Source organism: Ixodes scapularis, unplaced genomic scaffold (assembly GCF_016920785.2).
Source record: "Ixodes scapularis isolate PalLabHiFi unplaced genomic scaffold, ASM1692078v2 PGA_scaffold10__122_contigs__length_95168666, whole genome shotgun sequence".
Classification (NCBI taxonomy): domain Eukaryota; kingdom Metazoa; phylum Arthropoda; class Arachnida; order Ixodida; family Ixodidae; genus Ixodes; species Ixodes scapularis.
In genome coordinates, this window is record NW_024609836.1 from 93642968 (window position 1) to 93663991 (window position 21024).

The following is a 21024-nucleotide window of genomic DNA, read 5'->3' on the forward strand; positions in this document are numbered from 1 at the left end:
GGGGGACGGAAGCGGAGCCATCATGATGAGATAACTTGGATCGATAAATGGAGAGTAGTGGCCCTCAGTATGGGGGCGGCAGCTTGCACCACCTTTTCTAGCTTGTCGTCTTTTTACTTTTCATCAATTTGATTTTTGTTTCTTTTTGCTTGTTTTAGTGCACTTTGCAGAAATTGAATTCTTAAAATGATTTTTTAAATCAAATACCTGCATCGGTCAATTTAAAAAGGGTGGGAGATTGCATAATATCCCCAAGGCTTTGCTTCTCCTGTATGGTCCCATGCTACATGGCAGAGCCGGAAGTTTTCGTTTTGTATGAGTTACTTTTGGCGTAACAAGAGCAGGGACTGCTCACGGAGGCAAGGCTCCACTTTTAAGAGGTTCTGATGCTACTGAGGAGGAGATTCTGCATAAGCACATCAAGAATCTAAAAGGCAAGGTGTTACATTGACTGGCTTTGTGGAATCGAAGGCCACCCTTGAAACTCACCTGCGATTTTGTGGTGGTCAATATCTACCAGACTAAATAAAAATAAAAAAAGCAGCAAAAAACAAAGTAATGTCCTTTTAAATTGTCTAATAAATTGAAGACAATGAATTTACAATATTTTTTTATAGCCGATACTTCTGTGTGTCTTTTCTCTTGTTGCTTTTTTTGTGCATTGTAAGCAGTGCTTTCCCCAGAAATTGACATTAGGGGGGGTGTCCAAATTTTTAAGGGGGGGCATTGAGAATGGAGGAGTTGTTGCGAATTAAGGGGGTGCTTTCAGAGAAACAAGAGGGGGTTTACACCCCCCTTAGGGGGTGCGTAGGGGAATCACCAATTGTAGCAGATCAAGAAAGCGTCAAGCTGTGCTCATTTTTATTGTGAAAACTAAATCATTCTTCTATCAGCCGCTAACATTGTCTGATTAAAACAAAAAAACAGGCTCTCCGAGCTGAATAAAATAAATGCAAGGTCTCGAAGCACACAGCTGCACCACAAAAATGAGCTGTCTGTGTGTACCTTCCCTTTTTTTATATGTTCATTATTTTTTCTGCATGGTCACCCCGACAGTCAAATTCGCTAATTCCAAGAAATCAACCAACATACCCTTAGTGCCTCTGCAGTTTTGGCTTGTGCATGCAATGAGCTAAATAACTCTGTGTATGCCCAGCAGTTAGTCAGCCTAGGTGGGTACAGGTGTCTCAGCTGTAGCTGAGAAATTTAGCCAGTGCAGTACAACCACTTGCTTGGAGTCTTTAGCATGCATTACACAGTAGTGATACACGGCCCATCCAAAACATAATAATATTAACAATAATTTTGATATTATTATTATTAATAGTGATAAAAAGAAAATATCTTAATTTGGCTCAGGAGAGCTGCGGCACCACAGAAAGGCAACATTCTGTACCATGAAGGTTTGCGGTGCTGCGGGACTTTATGGTACAACCGATACAACAATTTTTACGAACGCCACTGTGCAATTGTCCAGTAACAGTAGTATGTATCAATACTTTCCAAGTCACGGCTTCCTCCAACTTCCTTCGTTCGTTCACAGCAGTTCTATCATTTCGTCCAACGGTCCAACGCTGGCCCCGTCCACTTCCACCCCTTGCAAGTTCCACGGCTTCCCATCGTTGTATTATCACTTGACTTGACCAACTCGACGGTTTAAACGACAGCAAAATAAAAGAAAGCCCTGCTTTCGATTTTCCGTTCCTCAGTCAACTTTTGAAAAGGGCGACCCGTGCCACCATGGGTCACGTGATCATGTGACACGTATCAGCACGTACTAGGTCACGTCGCGGTGTCACATGACATCAAGCGGTAAAATTGCCCAAACTTGCGGATCTAATGGGACATTTCAGCAGTAGATCAAAGGAGTGCCTCGATTTTCTTGTCCAGAGCCCCGTGTGGTGCGTCTCTTTGGGGAGGTTGCACGCTCCCTGAACGGGGACCCGGAGGAGCTGCCCGTACTGCTGCTGGCAAGCACAAGCTCCCCGGACGACCTCCACCCGGACCTGGCGAGCCTCTTCCTGCACCACGTGGCCATTCCGGTAAGCAACTCCACCTCCCCGTGACTGTCCTCTGCTTGGCGGGAATCCAGTCCACATGCTCTCTTGCAATCGAACAGGTACTTTGATGCGTGACAGATGAATTTTGAGCTCTGAGGATTTAGTATGGTGTGGGCAGCTGAAAAGTTTCAAATTGCTGAATAGTGTTTATGATTGAAGGATGTGTGTCAATAGTGAATATTTTTAGGAAGAAACAAGAGGTGGGGCTTGGACTGCAGAAGCCCTCACATCTAAAGTAGTGTGCCAAGATTTGAGAGTGCTTCCAACTGCTTGATTGGGACCACACGGTTTATGGGCCACGTTTGCAATACATGGTGCGAGGGGGACGTGGAAGCGTGGATTGTCCTAATGCATCCCCGACCTTCTCTCCACCTCCCCACTCACTATCGATCCTCCTTGCCATGCAACAAAGCACGCTTGTGCACACAGAGTCGATCTGCACAGAAAGTGTGTGGTATTAAATAGCAAACACTCTGTGGTTCTGGCTGCCCCCTGTCTTAAATCTGGGCTCTCTGACTTGAAGCCAGTTCAAACAGTCATCTTGAAAACGCCATCATACTCAACTCCCTTCACTCTACAAACCTAGCTATTCTTCATAGTGAGTTTGACAACATGAATGATACGATCTGATAAGTGTATAATCCTTTTGCTGTTTATGGCAGGTTGGGGATAGCCATGTGAAAAGAACTGGTACTGATGCTTCGAGTGTTTGGATGGTCCCCGTGCTTTTACGGATGGGCGTAATGGAATGGTCCTTGTACATACTTGCCTGGATGGGCTTAACGGCCAATGCTGTAGGTTGTCCTTGCGCAAGACTACAGTAGTCTTTGTCTCTGTCCTCCAGTACCCGAACGAGGAGGCCAGGGTGGAAATCCTGGATGCCCTGTTGTGCGCTTCGCCCAAGAGCAGCTCCGTGGACGTGTCGTACCTTGGGCAGAGGACCGCCGTAAGTGATCCAACTTCTCCATTCCGAAAGGAGTGACGGATAAGCGTCCGCGTCATCCCGCCGGCTAAAGGATGCCTGTGTTACCTCCTCCACACCTTCTGTAGTGATGTATATTGTCTGCGAATGGAAACATAAAAGCACCTGAAGCAAGGCCTCTAGAGGTGTTTCTCGTTTGTCCAGGGGTTTGCGCTGGGCGACTTGTCGGCCCTGGTTGCCCAAGGGACCAAGGAGGCCTACGCCAGGCTCAGGTCATTGCGGTGAGTGCTCTTCGAGGACTTCGGGACCAGCCTAAAACCTTTTTACTGGAAGAAAAGGAGCACTGGAGTGCATGCCATTTCAGGACCTACTATCATGAACTAATTGCAATGCTCGGCACATCACATTCTGTCTGGCTGTTCACATTTAGGAGAAAAATGAAGTTGGGGAAGAAAAAATGTCTGTCATTTAACTTTTTTGTTTCTTCTTCAAGCTAGCATGTGTAAACAGAAAGTAGTACTCGCTTTTATCTCTATGAATATGTGAAGAGTTATTCTACCCTAAGGGACCCTGTGTATTACCTAAGGCAGGAAATATATATAAGCACATTGTAATGCCACTAAAGGGGTAGAAGATAAATAAAGCTCTAGTTATCCAAAGTGAACATGTTGCATGGTTTCCCCTGCTTCACCTTTGTGTGTGTAGGCAGGGGCCCTCCCTGTGCCTGTCTGGGCCCCAGCTGCTGCAGTGCGACCTGCAGGCTGCCCTGGAGGGGCTCCAGGGCAGCCAGGCGCACGCGGTGGGAGCCCCCCGCATCCCCACCGTGCACTGGCACGACGTCGGGGGCCTGGGGGACGCCAAGCGCCTGCTCACCGACACCTTGCAGCTGCCCCTGCAGCACCCGCAGCTCCTCGAGGCGGGACTCAAGCGCTCCGGTGAGCCAATACCACCTACAAGACAAGGCCTGTTTCTTTTCTCTCCAAGCGTCATCATTAGCGAATCCACGCAGCGCCATCTACCTCGTGTCAGCGTTGCCGTCAACGCGTCTCACCACGTCTTGCAACGAGCACAACGCTGGCATGTGGCGGTGCCGAAACTGAAGCGTCTGCCGCCTTGCAGCAACTTTCGTCGACCTTCAGCGTGTTTGCCGCTTGTGGCGGACCAGAGATCCATTAACGATGATGTCGGATTCAGGTGTTGTCTTCTAGGTAGCATTGGGCGGGCACGCCACGTCAGATTCACCTAGAAACTCACTCGGCCACACTCGATCACACTAGCCGCATAATGGCCGGTCCACACATTTAAGTCATGTGACCGAGTGCATTGTGGCCACTTGTGACCGCTTACGAGAGAACTAACTGAGGCTATTTGTCCGATGGCCCTTGAACGCCTATCCGCGTATAACTAGACCTGAGGGTTTTGCAGTATTTGAGAGATCAAACCTACACATAGCCTAGGAGAAATGGTCCCCTATAATGTTGTCAGAATTATTTCGAGCGCACGACAGGAGAATGTTGCATTAAATATACGCTGACCGGAGGTGTTTCAAAGTTACCTGATAGACGGCACCGGTGTGATTTCTCGTCGTAAGCGGTCACAAGCACTATTTGGCGATGCATGCCGGCAAGATAAATCAAACGGCAGCCTCGTGAGCATTGCAGCCTGCTTGCACTGTCGGCTCCGCGGGTTCACATGGACACGATGTGCAAATTACATTGTTCGATGTTAATTTCAGTCTGTTGGCTCTACCAGCTAGCCTGCAAGCTTCGGTCCACTGCCATACCAATAGGAATTTGTATTGGTCCAATAAAAATATCTATTGGAATTTTTGCTAGGGTAGCTCTTGTTCTGCCAGTAGTACGTATGCCACTAGCTGGGGCAACTACACCCACACATTGGGAAAGTGCCTAAGGAACTGAGATTTGAGAAGAGAATGCACACTGCACACTCGTTCGGAATTTATATGCCGATGTGCTTCCCCGTGCCACAGGTGTGCTGCTGTATGGACCCCCGGGCACGGGCAAGACGCTGCTGGCCAAGGCAGTGGCCACCGAGTGCTCGCTCAGTTTCCTCAGGTGAGGACAGCTTGGATCCGGGGCACACAGTAGAGCCTACTCAGAACAGACTATTGTGGGCTACACACTGACTGCGTATATCCTATGGTACTCTTTAGTCATGTGCGAATAGTAGATTTCGAGTTTGAAGCGAAAGGTGGTTTTCGCTGAATACAGTCATTGACCGATTTTTGGATTCGGAGGGGACCCCGAAATTGTCCGAATAATCAGGTGGTCTGAAAAATCGATTTCAGCCAAAACATCAAATTTCCGTGCAGCTTCCGCTGCGTATTGGCCACTTTCCACTCGTTTGATGTCAATTTTAAGTTTTCGTGCAACTTCCGCTTTATATTGTTTACTTTTCACTTGTTTGTTTATCAGTTTGATCTCGGTGCCGTGTTTTGTCGGTGCCTTTGTTGGCACAAACAGCGAAGATGAAGTTAATGCCATTTGGCACTATTTGGAGACAACGTTTAGTCCACCAAGTTTGCTTCAATACTAAGCCTATCGGCCAAAAACCTTCACGCTCAAAGACCGCAAGAACGGCAGACGGCCACTCTTCTCGCGCTCGCACTCGAAAAACACAGACCACGAAAAGAACTGGAAGAACCATAAGAATGGACAGATGGCGGCCATGTTGGCTATAGTGAAACTGGAAAACTTGACTATAGCCTCAACCCAGTTTGTTTATTGCGTAGGACGTGGTATCGAGGCTACAGGGCAAAATCAAAACAACCGAGATGGCTGCGACTAAGCTCGCGGCGCTATTGCGGCGGCTGTTTTGTGGTTGTAAACTGAGGAAATTACACAAATTATGTCCAAAACATTGAGCAGTAAGCTTTATGGCATCCTGAATTTCGGTCAATGTTATACATTAACTCTATGGGGTAAGTGACAGTTTGGCGAAAACGTCCGAAAAATCGGTTGGCGACTGTATTTTCTAATCGAATACAGTAAACTCTCGTTAGTTTGACCTCGGTTAATTCGACTTTTCGTTTAATTCGATCGTGTTCAAAAGTCCCGGCGAGCGCCCATACATTTCTATGGGAGGAAAAGTTTGATAGTTTGAACTGGGGAAGACGCTGCATCGGATAATTCGTCTAGAGCGAATGCGCGCGGCAGAGCTCACATTGCACGGCACCACGGCAGAATAACTACCAACCTACGGGAAAACTCCGACCCTTTGCTGCAAAGACGAACGTGCGCAAATATGCGCCTGCTCCGCTACGCCGTTGAGATGGACCGTAGCTAATGACACGAGCCATCGCAACCAATCTGGCGTGGAGTAGCGCGGAAAACATAGCACGTGGTTGGGCGCGGAGACAGCGCGCGCTCTCAAAGCGCTTTTCTGTAGCATCGTGCGCGGTCCATCTTGCGCGCCGGAAAGCGCGAGTTTTCTTTTCTTTTTTTTTTTTGTTATTTTTTTTTTTTCTGACGCCGACAGTCTGGTTGCTCGGCGCCGAAGTCGGCTCGTAATGCTTTCTCGGCGTGCGCGCTCAAGGCACTTTCCTGTAGCATCGTGTGCGGTCCATTTGCGCGCCGGAAAGTGCGGGTTCTCGTTTTCTTTTCTTGTTGTTGTTTTTTTTTCTTTGTCGCCGACGGTCTGGCTTCCCGGTGCCAAAGTCAACTCTAAAAAACCTTTTTTTTTTTTTTTTGTAGTTTGTGTTTTTTGGGGGGTGTGATGTTTAGTTACGCTGCTCTTCGGAGCATGCTTTTGGACACGCGTTTTAAGCGCAGACGGCAGCAGTCCATCCGTGAGTGCTTTGAAAAATTAAACGGTGTCTAATTTTAACCGTTTTTCTGTCCTTTTTCTAATTCGATCATTCGGATAATTTGACCAAATTTCAAGGTCCCGTCAAAGTCGAATTAACGAAAGTTTACTATATTAAATAGTTTCTCCAAGCCTTTCACTACTGTTGCACCATGCTTGAACGAAAAGTAAGCTAGACTTGTGAAGGTTGTTTCCAAGCTTCCACTTATCCATTTATACGCTAATTTTGTTTTGTTTTTATTTTGAATGACCCACCAAGAGCTTAATATCTCCTGAGTGGTGCACTTATCAATGATCTTTATTTTCTTAATCTTATATTTATGAACTGTGACCTCAGAAGGTCCGATGCCTTGGGATGGAAAGTAAATGATGAATTTGACATAAAAGTAAACCTTTAGAGATGCCCAGCTATACCTAATTGAGTAGATTTACAATTGCTATATGCAAATATTTTTTCGTCAAACTGGAACTGCAAAAAAAAACAAAAAAAAAGCGTATCTCTACGTGGTGAATGATGTTGATTGGGCCGAAGCTCATGGTGGTGCTTGTCTGCATAGACGCTGAGCCGCAGCATATTGAGCCTTTCGTTCGTTTTCATCCATGTCACGCTGCGGTCAAATGCTCAAATGGGTATATAACCACGTTCCATACCACACATTCTCTTTCTGACATGGATGAAAACGAACGAAAGGCTCGGCATGCTGCGGCTCAGCGTCTACGCAGACAAGCACCACCAGAGCTTCGCCCCAATCAACACCATTCACCACGTGGAGATGCGTTTTTTTTTTTTTTCCCTACATGAGCACGAGCACTTGACGCCGGACATCGGACGGACATATGGACATGGCTAGCCCCTAAGGAGCTTCGCCCCTAATAATCAAGAATAATGAATGCAGGTTGTGAGGACATCTCTGCCTAACATATACTCTACCTACCAGCCATAGCTTAATTTTAAACATTTTACTGCAATGTAGATATTAAAATTCACGAAGTTTCAGTCTAGTTTTAAACACAACAGGCACATGCAAGCACCATCCTGCTTTGAAATTGTGCTTTTCTCCCAAGCACTCTATTGCGATATTCATACTTTTCCAAGTGTTGATCGCGGCGGGTTTTCACTGCAGAAAAGCACCACCCGTGGAAGCTCCTTGGGTGGTACTTCCCCACAGTGCACCTGTGCTTGGTAAAAAGCGCACTCAACAGGGTAACCCGTTGCGGTCAACACTTAGAAAAATATTAATATCGCAGGTCATCTCGAAGCAAATATCAAATAGTGTATTATTCATAACTACTTTTCAAAGATTTCTTCGCACAACACTAGTACTCTTTTTTTTTATCAGTAAAATATCACACAATCCTTCTTCTAGAATCTGAGTGTTTTTGAATAGGTTGTGACTAGGGTTTAAAGCTACTGACAATGCATTTTTTCATGCCTAGATTTCTTCGGAAGCATGGCCAGTAACAGATCAACAATCAAGAAAAAGTAGTCTTTGCTATTCAAATTTTTTTTCCCCCACTAGAAATTTATTGCTGGAGAACTCTTTTTTTCTTTCTTTGGCCAAAAGGGATGATGGTGAATAACCCAAGCTTTGTATGAAAAATTATTTTTTGTGGTGTCAGTGTCACTTTTTCACCCGGAATGTTGCAGTTTTCCTTGGGTATTGCGCATGGAGCAGGAATGGATGGTTTGGGTGTGCCTCTTAGAATAGCAACCTGGTGGAATGTAAAAACGTAGCTAAGCTCTCCCAGCACATAAAAAAAAAATGGTGTCTCTGTGCAGTGTCAAGGGTCCTGAGCTGATCAACATGTACGTTGGGCAGAGCGAAGAAAATGTGCGGGCAGGTGAGCCTCGAATTCGTCCACATCTTTGAGCCCACTTGGGCACCTCTCTTGTACGAGCAGCAAAGAGGCAGGTGCGAACCGCAGGAGGAAAAAAGATATGTTAGCCAAAAAGCTTTCATGAAACTAATTCAAGTTAAAAATTGTCGTCATTCTGTGAGGTCAGATGCTATTAGACCTTTCGCAAAATGTGCAGTGCCCTTCGCTGCTTTGAAAGGATTGCTGGGAACATTCTGTACACAGGGTGTGCGGAGGTAAACGAAAACAAACGCTGCCAAACTTTTGGGGGGAGTATGTTGCTTGCGGTTGGCTATTGTTTTTGCTTGTTTTTGAGGAGCCACAGTGAGTAGCGCATTCTTAAAAATTCTCACCGCGGAGGACTAACCATGGTACCTCCTGAAATTTTGCTTATACGGGATCGACATACCTTCCTGATCCGATGTGTGAAAAGAAAGAGCAATTGTTCTTCAAAGAAATGACAAATCTGCCGAAGGTATCATGGGTGCATCTTAAAAATTACCTGTTAGAGCTACCTGGTCCATAACATACATGGGTAAATTACTTTCAAAAAGTAATTTAATTACAATTACAATTATTTTGCTCCAAAAGTAGTTTAACTACAATTTAAATTACTACTGAGCGAAAGCAATTCATTACAATTACAAATTACTACTGAGCGAAAGCAATTCATTACAGTTACAAATTACTTTTAAAAAGTAATGCAATTACTTTACAATTACTTATTTCTGAGAGCTACCCACCTTGGGCAATGTAACTATAAACGAGTTATATGGCCTCTGTATAAATGTCACCTATTGTACTTTTCTTTTATTAAATTTGTTAAATGAATTATAGAACTTAACAGTTCGGAGTAATAAATTCCTGAATTCTTATATTCGCAATGAATAAAAACCAATTTTTATTACATTTTTATTTTATTTTAGAACAAGGTCTTGACAGTCTAAAACTGCGGTTTGTAAAGTTTTGGAATCTCGTCCAATCAGGTTGAGAAATGGTTGAAAGGGTTAGGGGTTGAAGCAAACAGTGAATAATGAAACTTTATGCGGAAAGGTAGATGAAGATTGGAAGAGGGAAGGGCAGTGTAGCAACAACGTTTGGAAGTAAGGTGGGGTGAGTCGTGTTAACGAGACCTGCTGCTTCTTCGCCTCGATGTTAGAGCAGCACAACTTACTGTAAGTGGTACCAACAGACAAGCTAGAGTAGGGGGACGTGAAGAGCTCGTAAAGAAAAGAGAATAATTTCATGGACAATACCGTATTTACTCGAGTATTAGCCGCACTGTTTGTGAAGAAAACCTGAGGGTTCGCTTTTCCTCGGAACACGTGGATTGCCAATCACCGCGATTGACAGCATGATTCTAGCAGTTTACAGGACAGAGATAACGCCTTCGCGCGAAGATACCATCTCTGAAGATTGCATTTGTATGGAGAATCGTGTTCGCGGTCTAGTTATTCGCTGTGTTATTTACGCGCAAAGCGATGATTAGCTGTATTTGAGTTCTGCGCGAAAGTAGACGCAAGGGCCTTGTTCATAAATAGTGCGGCTACTACTCGAGTAAATACGGTAAAATCCCCAACCTAGACTGAAATATGTAAGCGAATATGCTAGCGACGAAGACGCGTAAGGAGAACCTCGAACCTTTCGCCTCAACCGGATGATGTGATCGGAGCCAACCAGCTCGACTTGGAACCCCGATGCCCCCTGAGGGGAATGAAAAACAAGAGAGACCCCTAGGAACACGAGCAACAGCAAGCGAACGCGATGAAGAGACAGATTTCAACTGCTCGAACGAAAACCGACGGGAATGTAGCCCTCATGTATCAAATTATTTCTCAAATTTTTCATTAAATCGTTTTACAGTTTACAAAACCCTTCATTCCGTTATATCCTAGCCTTTCTTTCCCATTCCTCCTTTCCCTCCTTTTGAGCAGGTTGGGGTACACTCTCTCCCCTATCGCTTAGGCTGTACTGCCGTCCCCCGTGGTCAGGGGAGAAAAAGTGCAGACGCCGTAAAATCTTACAAAGTAATTGTAATTCTGCCTGAAATGTTGCAATTACTGACGCTCGAAAGTAATTAAATTACAATTACAATTCCTTTTAGCTTAAAGTAATTAATTACAATTGCAAATTACCAGAAGAAATAATTAAATTACAGTAATTCAATTGCTGTGATTGAATTACTACCCAAGTATGGTCCATAAACTGTAAAGCAGTGGTTCTCAACCTATGATGCTTCGCGGACCCCTTGTGGATAGGCGAAGATGATGGAGGATCCCGTTTGTGGTGAGGGGAAGGGAAATGTATAGGTTAACTATAATTAAGATTTAATAAATGGAAATAACTAAGGGCTAGTGTGAAGTAGACTTCTTAAATTGACATACGTGCTTGACTGATGAGGCAGGGCTTCCCAGACCTCTTCAATGCCTTCGCGGACCCCAAAGGGTCCGCGGACCCCCATTTGAGAACCGCTGCTGTAAAGGACTTAATTTTCGCAAAGACCTAATTTTCGCGAATTTCGTGGGTCGCCTACAATTCACGAAAAATAGGTCCCGTGAACAATTCTGGTAAAATGTAAACACATTAGAACCTATATTGAGATCCCACCGCGTCGCGAAAATGAGAATCCTCGAATTATTTCAAAACTTTAGCTTTGACCTAAATCGGGAAAACTGAGCCTGCGAAAATTAAGTTGTTTACAGTACCTAAGAACGACTTAAAACCTCTTAAACGTGTGCAACTACTTTGTGAACAGCAAGGCATCGGAAAGGGAAACCTACCTTCCCCAAGCGCCGAAGAAATGCACCAAACTTTCCCGCAGGGGTCACCGAACTGGGTCTTGGTTTTAGCAGACAATTTTCTGAAAGTTTTTACTACGCTTCTTTTGGCACGGCGCTAGTCTCTGTAATGTCCAATTTTCTCATGTTTTAACTTGCTTAGTTTTGTATTTAGGGTTTCTTTCCCAGAGCACCGTATCAGCTTTCATTTATATGTGCTGTAATGGCCCTGCTGGCACCTATCGTTGTATTGAGATGGTCAGTCTAGGCACTGCTGGTGCCGCATCCTCATGTTTGTCACGTTGTGCCATCTGTCGGCAACACATCGAAGCAGGCGACCACCGTCTGCTTAGCTGCGATCACCAAAGCTCGGCAACGTCGGTGGCGTCTCTCGTCTCGAGATAATCGAAAGAACTTAACTTGTGACATTTTGTTTGTGCCGGTTCACATTGGCAACTTAAATGCATGAGACTGTAGCATTTCTAGATCGTAGCTCTCGGGCAATTGTTCGCTAGTGAACCGAAAGTCGTCGCGCACACACTCAAATGCAAAATAAATATAGGAAAACTGGAAGTATCTCTCTCTCTCCCCCTGTCATGCCGGCCGGCAACCTTTGTTGGTTCTTACATTGCTCGAATGAAACCTGAAATGTGTTGTAGGATTCCATTCTGTTTAGGGAATTATGTTAATATGTTTTCTATCTCTAGAATATTGACAGGGCAGAAATTTATTTTATATTATTAAAATTCGTGAAGTTCAGATTCAGTTTATACACTAGGGCTAATGAGGGCATTTGCTGTCTGTTTGCATGTGCTTTGTCATGGAGCTTGAGGAGGTGTCCAAGCATTTGTAGCTCTAATGCTGTCGAGACAATTCTCAAAGCTCTTATCAACGCTTGGCCCTAGACTGATATGAAAGACTGGGAACTTATAAGCCCAGTTTTCGAGGAAGACAGGGCTAGCCTGTCAAAAATCTTGGATATTGTTTTTGAGCGGGCTTTGTTGGACGCAGTGTTCGCCCGTGCTCGGAGTGCCGCTCCGTGCGTCATCTTCTTTGATGAACTCGACTCGCTTGCTCCCAACCGTGGCCGCAGCGGGGACTCCGGTGGCGTCATGGACAGGTAAGTGCGAGTTTGTAATGCTGATTATGTTTCCGAGTTGTAAGGGACTTACAGTTAAAGTACCACTTGAACAAAGTCCAGGTAAACAAACCCATTTGTGAAGTTTTCCTGCAAATCCCCCATTGTGTCCAGTGGGTTCAGTTGGGCAAAGTTTTAAAGCAAACTTTTTCTTCGGGTCCCTTGAAGTTTGTTCAAGAGGTATTTCACTGTACCACTTTCCGAATCGTAAAATTCTAACTGACAGCTTTGAGTTGTACAAGACTGATGGTCCTGTATTGTAAAAGACTGACTGATATAAAAAAATGTTATAGGGAAAGAAACTAGTCATTGAGTTATGGTCTTAATGACCAGCGATTTTTGACCATTGGTAGTTTGTAGCCTGATTAAGTTGATGTCCAACCACAGGCAGTTGGTTGTCTATATACAAACCAGCATTGTGGCTGTTTTGCCCTTCGAGTTGATTCCGTTTGCGTAAACTCAAAGGGGGGTGGTGTCGCATCCTGCAGGGTGGTGTCCCAACTGCTGGCGGAGATGGACGGCCTAAACAAGTCGGCCGATGTCTTCGTCATAGGGGCCACGAACCGGCCAGACCTGCTGGACCCAGCCATCCTTCGACCCGGAAGGTTGGCCGAATCTAAATGATCATAATACCGAGGCTTGTCTGAGTTTGTGCAATTTGTGTGGCGACTGCAGTTCTTAAGATGGGTGTTTGAAGAAACAGTGTGCAGAGCTGATGAGCATGTGTTGTAAGGTGGCTAACTTGTCTGTGCACCTGAGGAGTGCTGTCTAAGGGTGGGTTTGGTGCTCTAACGAACAGCGAGCAGGGCTGATGCACATATTTTGTAAGGCAAATGAATGACCAATTTGTGCAGCTGATGTGTGTTGTTCCCTTCTGCGGCCAGGTTCGACCAGCTGCTGTACGTGGGGATTCTTACCGACAGGGAGTCGCAGCTTAAGGTTCTGAAGGCCCTGACTAGGAGGTGAGTGGACAGGAGGGGTCTTTAGAGGTTGCTTGCACGGTCAGGTGAATTGCAGGAATTGGCAGAGCTGCTCCATTAGACACCATGGGCTGCGATAATTTGGATATGAATGTTTGCAGCATAGGAATATGCACAAAGTTGTGAGGCTGTTCCGACCGTGGACATAGGAGGTGGAACATATCATCATCCACCTGGAAGTGCATGTCACATCTAGGTTGCCCTTGCGAGCTTTTTATATGTATATATGTTGACTGGGAGTGACGACTGCAACTCAAGAACTCAGCTCGTTGACCATTTAGCAGTCTAGCCGCAGGCTAAATTAAAAAGCGACCCCACTCAATTTAAAAAAATTTCGGGATAATGAGGGATTGCAGATTAAAAAGCACTAATAAAAGTTGTTACATCATTTGCTTTGCGAAAAATGGAATATATATGGTTTAATCTTACTTTAAACATGAGCAAAAATTGAAACTGAAACCTTGTCTTCATCCGGCAACATTGTCATGAAGCAGCCAAAAAATGACTGTCACATAATACAAGATGTCACATGACCCTCTACACAACGACAGGCGGCATTGGGGCGGGCCAGCGGGCCTCCGTTGGGGCAGGCGTGTGTCAGGCGCAAGTGTCTTCTGAACCGCACTCTTCACCACGTTTTGGTGTCTACGACATTCAACGACGTCTGCACAACTGCGGCGTCAGTCTGCGCATGTAGTGTGACTGAAACTCCGAGAGGCAATAATTACGAACGGTGAGACGACGACGGCGGTTGTGACGTGGGAGACAGCGGTAATGGCAAGATGGCCGGACGGCTCCCAAGAAGTGCACTGTGCAGGCGCGTCACGCCGATCACGTGGACACCACTGAGCGCCGAGAGGAAACGCTGCTGACATCACCTGTTACGCTTGCCCGGAGAAGTAATAAAAAGCAAAAACGGGCAATGGTGATGATGTTTATCTCAATGTTGGCCATGCCCACGTCGTAGCCTTGACTACGCTTTTGGTTGCACCTCAATTCGCCCACTATAATCAGCCAATTTCGGCAACTTGGCATGTTGTAAAGTTTGCCGGACCGTTTAAGAAACATTTACGCGGAACTAGGTCGTAATATTTGATGTGTGGTCTTCCCAGGTGATGCACAAGAGGACCGCATTTTTTTTTTTCAAAAACAGAAATGAAGCGGAGTTGCATTTTAAGAAGCTTACAAAATATCAAATCGAAAAGCCATTGTTTCTTTCCCCTGGCAGAATTTGTATTATTTGACTTGCTGTATCATATGGCGTAGATTCTGTACCAAGTCATGCCCATACGATCTTGTATGAGTAACCCATACTACAGTGCAATCCACTTATAACGATATACTGCTTATAACAATGAATTTCTAGAGCTTCTAGACTATAAAGAATTAGTTTCCAGTCCAGATACAATGATAATCGGTTATAACGATTGAAGTTTGGGGCTTTTTTATTATCTTTATAAGTGGATCGCACTGTATTGTAAACATTATCAGCTGCTACAGTTCTTAATGCTGCTTTGGCATATCTTCCAGTCTTTGAAGAAGCTTTGATCCAAATTAGGGCTGGAATACTAAGCTTAGGTCCCATTCTTTGAACTCCTTGTCAAGTCGAGAAGTGATGTGTTTGAAGTCTTAAGGCTTCAAATACAGAACAAAGTTGAACCGTGCGTTGCAGCCTATATTGTCCATGGGGTACGCCTTGGGTGTGAATGCAGTCCTCGCTGCGCAGGTTCCACTTTGCGGAGGGCTTTGACCTGGGCTCAGTCCTGGACGCGTGTCCGTCCGGGCTCACGGGTGCCGACTTCTACTCGCTCTGTTCGGCTGCCATGGCCTCTGCCACCAGGAACCACATCCAGGCACTGGAACAAGGTACCACCACAGCGTAGTCATGCCAACCTAATCGATCGTCTGCTCTACTTCCGCAGTAGCACTGCTATGGCGCCTGGAGCACGTCTTTGACTGGCGTGTGTGTTGCGTCTTCAAGAGTGGTCTCGATTTCCGCCCGATGACGTCGTAAAAGTGTCATGCCGTTGCTTGCCGCAATCCCGACAATGGCACAGCAGCAGAGATGGATGCAGCAGACGCCTGTTCTGCTGCTGTTTGCTCTGCAGCCAGACCATTGATGAAAAGCAGAGCACACATGGGAGAATGCATGGGTAGGATTGAATGATAAACACACCAGTTGGAGACTTGTCCCACGCACTGTATCACTCCTGAAATGGAGTTGATTATGGGTTTTGTCACCGGTTCTTTGTCACCTGGAACAGACAGAATACATCTGGTGCAGCAAGAGAGACGTCCACGGTGACATAGCCAGCAATTCACAAGACGTCTCTTCAGTTCCGGCCCTTTTCATAGCTCTTCTTCTGGGCTTAGGGATAGCTTCCCTGTCATTATCAAGCTTAGTCTAAGAAAAGACAGGTGCTAAAGATGTCCAAGTTAGAATGGATCAAATGTTTCTTTGTCATTTTCGAATGTACTATTGGCAAACAGATTATTTCATGTGCAGGCAGCATCGGGTATATTGCTTGTTTGTGGAATTCAGTTAGTTTTTGTTTTGCCCTTTATGGCGAAGCTTCTTCAACCACTCTGAGCAATGATAAACAAGCTTTTCTACATTAGGTGTTGAATGATATCCAGGACAGCTCTTATCCGCTGTTGCTCGAATTCATGTCGAAGAGAGGATGCAGTGCCTGCATTTTACCTCGGTTTGTCCTAAATTAGCTGTACTCTACTTTCACTGAAACAGACTCGGAGAGACAGACATAACAAGCTTCTGTGCTTCAGTGACAATGGTGTATCAGTTACAACCTGGTTGCAACCGAAACATTTTGGTCTTCTAATACCAAATTATATGCTTCTCTATTTCTTCAAGGTGAGCTTGCTCCCAACAACCAGACTGTCCTGGTGACGCTGGAAGACTTCAAGGTGGCCCTCAGAGACCTGGTGCCTTCTGTGTCTCCATCCGAACTAGAACGTTACGACGACATCCGACAAAAAATGTCGTCCTCCGCGAGACCTGCTAGGAATGAACTCTGAATGGGAAAGTGTCATGTTCACGTGGGGGAGAGATGATTTGTGTCGTACGACCCGCCATGTTTGTTGCCCTTGTTTTGTGAAACGTCCGTCCATGTGAGAAGGTGACTGTCGATAGCCGGCCGAAATATGCAACGCCTGTGTGCTCAGTTGGTTCACTAAGTGGTGCAAGTCTGAAATCTCAGAAGTGCCCAAGAGAACCGTCGGCTAAAAACAGAAGATATTTTTTGATGGGGCAAGCATTCAACTCGCTGGTTTTGGTGGCACGGTGACCCTGTTATAGTGCAAGAGAAATACAGCAACTGCCATCCACTGTTCTAAAGAGGGTTTTAGGTTGCTTTTTGTACATAAAAAAATAAGGTATATGTTGAATATAACAAACCCGGAAAAAGTGGAGTGTCAGATATAAGGAGCTCATTTTTTATGCACAGATTCTTCAATACTTTTAATATAATTTTAGCCCACTGTTAAGGAACAAACTCGAAGCGGCATCGTAAATGTAACGAGGTAAAAAGGCTGAAGCTGAGAAGTCTTACTTGCGAAAATGACCAAAAACTGATGCTTCATACTTCCTGCAGCAAATAAACCCTTTGACCTACATTGCGGCACGTTTTTGCGTCGGGTTGTTTCCGAGGGGAAAGTTCATATTGCTTTACTCTGGGCAGATTTGGCATCACCGCATCAGTTGACACAAGCTCGCTCAGCTTTCTTTTTACAATGACATGATTGCTGTGCCATTTGCATACCTGCCAAATCTCCCGTATTACCCTGGAGACTCCCGAATTTTGACCAATTTGTATGGTCGTACAATTAACAAAAAATTCTCCGTGAAAATGCAAATTCTCCCCCCCCCCCCCTCGCCCGCACTTAAACAAGGAGTCTTTGTCGTTCCAACAAACGGCTGCAATGATAACGAGGCCCACCTGTATCTTGCTTGCATGTAAATTTGTTATCAATATTTTTTTCAACCCCCCCCCTCTCTCCCCCGCTTAGAAATTCTCCCGGATTCGGTTTCTCCAAACTTGGCAAATATGCATTTGCACCAAAGTGCTTACCCTTTTACATCCTGCCACATTTCGCCAAAATGTGATGAATTTGTGCCAACATTGCGCTTAAACGTTAATTCACTTCATCAATACTGAAAATATAATAACCGAGTCTCCGCTACACAACCGGATTGTTATGGTAGGCTTGTCCGAATTTTCAAAACTTAGATTATTGCCCTAACTAATGTACCACCTGATTTGATCTCTGTATCAAACAGTGACAGTACTCAGAATTCGCACAATATTTTTGATGTTCTGGTCTGGTGTGTTGGGTAGTTTCATTGAGTGCGCTTCTCACCGTGCACTCGTGCACTGGAGTGAAGGTAAAACCACAAAGTAGTCATTGCAATTTTTCGAATCTTGCTTTGACGTAGCACAGTTACGTGCTAAAAGAAATGCACTCCTCCAGAACAGGGTGTTGTTCTGGAGGAGTACCGTAAAATATGGCGGAGGTGCCTATTTCGTTCGTGCGCCCACTATAACCATTTTCCAAACTTCGGAATTCTGTAAATTATACGTTATGCACCTGATTTGACCAGACAAGCACCCATGCCTAGGTTAACCCAGTTTTCAGAAAAATTAACTTTAGTAAGTGTTGATGTAACAACTCAACCTTGCATTAAAATATTCTGAACGAAACTGCGGCTAGTATACTATTTGATAGACTGCGATATTCTTATGATTTTTTGTTCAAATTCGAGATTTAGCAAGGACGCTTATGTATTGCAGGAAGATTTATATAGACTTCTTTATAAGCTTACTATTTGTTATGTTAACTCTCTGGTTTAGTTATTACCTTTACATAGGTTCCATCTGTGCAACGACACAGTGGAGGGAATAAATTAAACTCAGTTATCTGGAGGAGTGGACGGCAACTTAAGAATAATCTTAGCGAGTTTGACTGGATCGCTTCTAAGGCTTATTTATCTTTCACATGTCGATTGTTTGTCATCATGAAGTCCTACATACACATTGTCATTAATTTTATTCAAATGACAAAAGCTTTCTTCTTATCTGAATTCTGCATTTTTGTTATTCTTATCTGCATTTTTATGACTTCAATGAAACATTAACCTAGGGGCTCAATAATATTTCACTTGGTTGTATTTTAACATACTGTTATTTCATACTGCGATTGATGCTAACAAAAAATTGTACATAAGTGGAAAGACAAAGTGCGCAGTGTATTTTTGATGGGCAGGCCAACGCATGAAACTTAACGTACGAGTATTGATTGATTGAAGTCCTTTAATGACAAGGATGGCTCGAGGCCGCAGTGGGGGAAAAGATGGTTAACCTACGAGTGTAATATTTGCAGTGCCAGGAAGGAAAATGAAGTGTAGACTTCTGCTCTGAAAGTTTTTTCAGCTGTTCCAAAGTGACTCAGACCGATCACATGAGCTTGGACGGTTTCTCTAACCTTGGAAACATAGCGGCAGAACACCGGGGAATGCAGCAATCCCCTGTAGATGGGCGAGATCACAGGAGCCCTTTCTAAAAGGAAGGGCTTCTGGCCGATTCTTGTTTTCAGTGTTCGTACGTATGGCGCGTGATTTGCTTGCTTTCCGAAGCAACGAACAGGCGCGTGCTGGGCTGAGGATTATAGATTAAACGGTGGCTCTAAGCGAGACGTTGCACCAAACATGCGCCGTCTGTGGAAAGCAGATGCATGGCCTCCCGGATTTCCCGAAGCGCGCGAAGCCTTCTCGTGACGAGCGTTTCGGGATCTCGGAGGCTGTGGCTGATGAAATTTAATTCTTCAGCTTTCCAGGAGGCGGCGCTGATGGTGGAGTGCGCGACTAGTGTGCCTAGATTACAGAGTGTTTCCAACTGCTAGATCGACGTGGTAATTATTAGGCGTTTGCAAAACGTAAATTCGTCTGCTTTTTTTTTTTTTTTTTTTTGCGGGGGTTGTGGTGACGTTAGAAAGACGCCGAGCTGTGATTGGGTCTGAATGAAGAATAGTGGGTAGACCTCAAGGTAGGTTCCTTAGAGGTCTATCCACTATCCTTCGATCAGAGCACGGTGTCTTTCTGACGTCGCCTCAACCCCCGCAAAATAAGCAGACGACTTGCTTCCGCATACGAGGTGCGAGGAGGTTACGAACGCGATTATCGTTTGCAAGCGTCTCCACAACTCCCGCTGTTTTCCTCCTCGCTACGCGACGACACCGCGCATGCGAACTTGCCACCAATCTGCGCGAGAGGCGTACGCCATTATATTGCAAACGCTCTTTATAGTTTGAATTGGTTCCTCGCTCAAATCTAGGCTCTCTATGCGCGACACATGCACAGGCATGGCTCTCATATCCGCACGTGTCGACCGTTGGACGCCGGCTCCATCGCCATCCCTTTTGTAGCGTTAGCTACACTGGCCGAGGTTGAGCAGTTTCGCGTGGCTCCCAAAGGGCCGTGCTGCGCAAGCCCGAGGAACAGTGACGTCACACGGCGCACAGCTGGCGCGCCGGAGACGCCGCCACCGCGCGCTCCGCCGCCGCCGCGCGCGCTCCTCACCGGTCTGCGCATGCGCGAGGAGCAGTGACGTCCCACGGCGCACAGCTGGCGCGCCTGAGCGCCGCCTCCGCGCTCTCCGCCGCCACCGCGCGCGCCTCGCCGGTCTGCACATTCCAGAAGAGTGACGTCATAGCCGCGGCAGACGCACTGGCGCTGCCGCGTGCTCAGCTGTCCGCCTCCGTTGCGCAGTAGCCAACGTTACTAGATTACCTCACTTGTGGAACTCAAGCGGAAGGGGGTACCCCCCCTCACTCACCTCAATCCACCAAATGTCGTTCGAAGCGCCATCTAGATTTTCGTTTCATAACTGTGCGTTCCAAGGAGCAGAGATGAAGCGCCATCTAGACGCCGTGATTCGAAACGCACATAGCGATCCCGACCCGATTTCACCGTGCCCGATTCCCATAGAATACGCTGCAGTTACCAAAGCAGCCGTCCGGCGGCGCGTCGAGCGACGCTTGGCGAGTCGTGGTGAGTGAGGGGGGGGGGGGGGGGGGGGGGTGTACTGTTCGTGTATGCGGCGCCTATGAGCAGTTCCGTAACTGAGCTAATCTAATAACGTCGGCAGTAGCTAAGTCTGACGCTGCACCGGAGCCGCTTGATAGCGCCTCTCATTAGGGAGTTTTAGAATAACGTACGCAATTTTAGCGCACGCTAGCGCTAAATTTAGCGCTTGTATTAGCGCACGCGACGCAAGAGAGTTTTAGAATAGCGTTTCTCTCCGTCGCGACGCAAAAGTCCAAGCATCTCGCGCTTGCGACGCCACCAAGATAGTCACAATTTTTATTTCACACACGAAATGCTGTAACTTTAGAAAGAAACAAGTCTTTTGGTCCAAAGTACCATTTTAGATTTGTTTAAACACGAGAATGC

General features: G+C 45.7%; 1 protein-coding gene across 2 annotated transcripts in view; it reads left to right on the forward strand.

The window, feature by feature from the left end:
• LOC8042916 (peroxisome assembly factor 2) overlaps positions 1 to 17190 on the forward strand; it is a 35047-nt gene extending 17857 nt beyond the window's left edge. For both annotated transcript variants that reach the window (XM_029979215.4, XM_040504321.2), the window contains 11 exons: positions 1891 to 2042; positions 2905 to 3006; positions 3187 to 3263; positions 3688 to 3917; positions 4973 to 5057; positions 8588 to 8649; positions 12453 to 12561; positions 13068 to 13184; positions 13464 to 13541; positions 15286 to 15425; positions 16432 to 17190. In XM_029979215.4, coding sequence (XP_029835075.2) covers positions 1891 to 2042; positions 2905 to 3006; positions 3187 to 3263; positions 3688 to 3917; positions 4973 to 5057; positions 8588 to 8649; positions 12453 to 12561; positions 13068 to 13184; positions 13464 to 13541; positions 15286 to 15425; positions 16432 to 16595 — 1316 coding nt within the window. In that variant the 3' untranslated portion in view covers positions 16596 to 17190. The remainder of the gene's footprint in view (positions 1 to 1890; positions 2043 to 2904; positions 3007 to 3186; positions 3264 to 3687; positions 3918 to 4972; positions 5058 to 8587; positions 8650 to 12452; positions 12562 to 13067; positions 13185 to 13463; positions 13542 to 15285; positions 15426 to 16431) is intronic.
• Positions 17191 to 21024: the final 3834 nt, after the last annotated feature.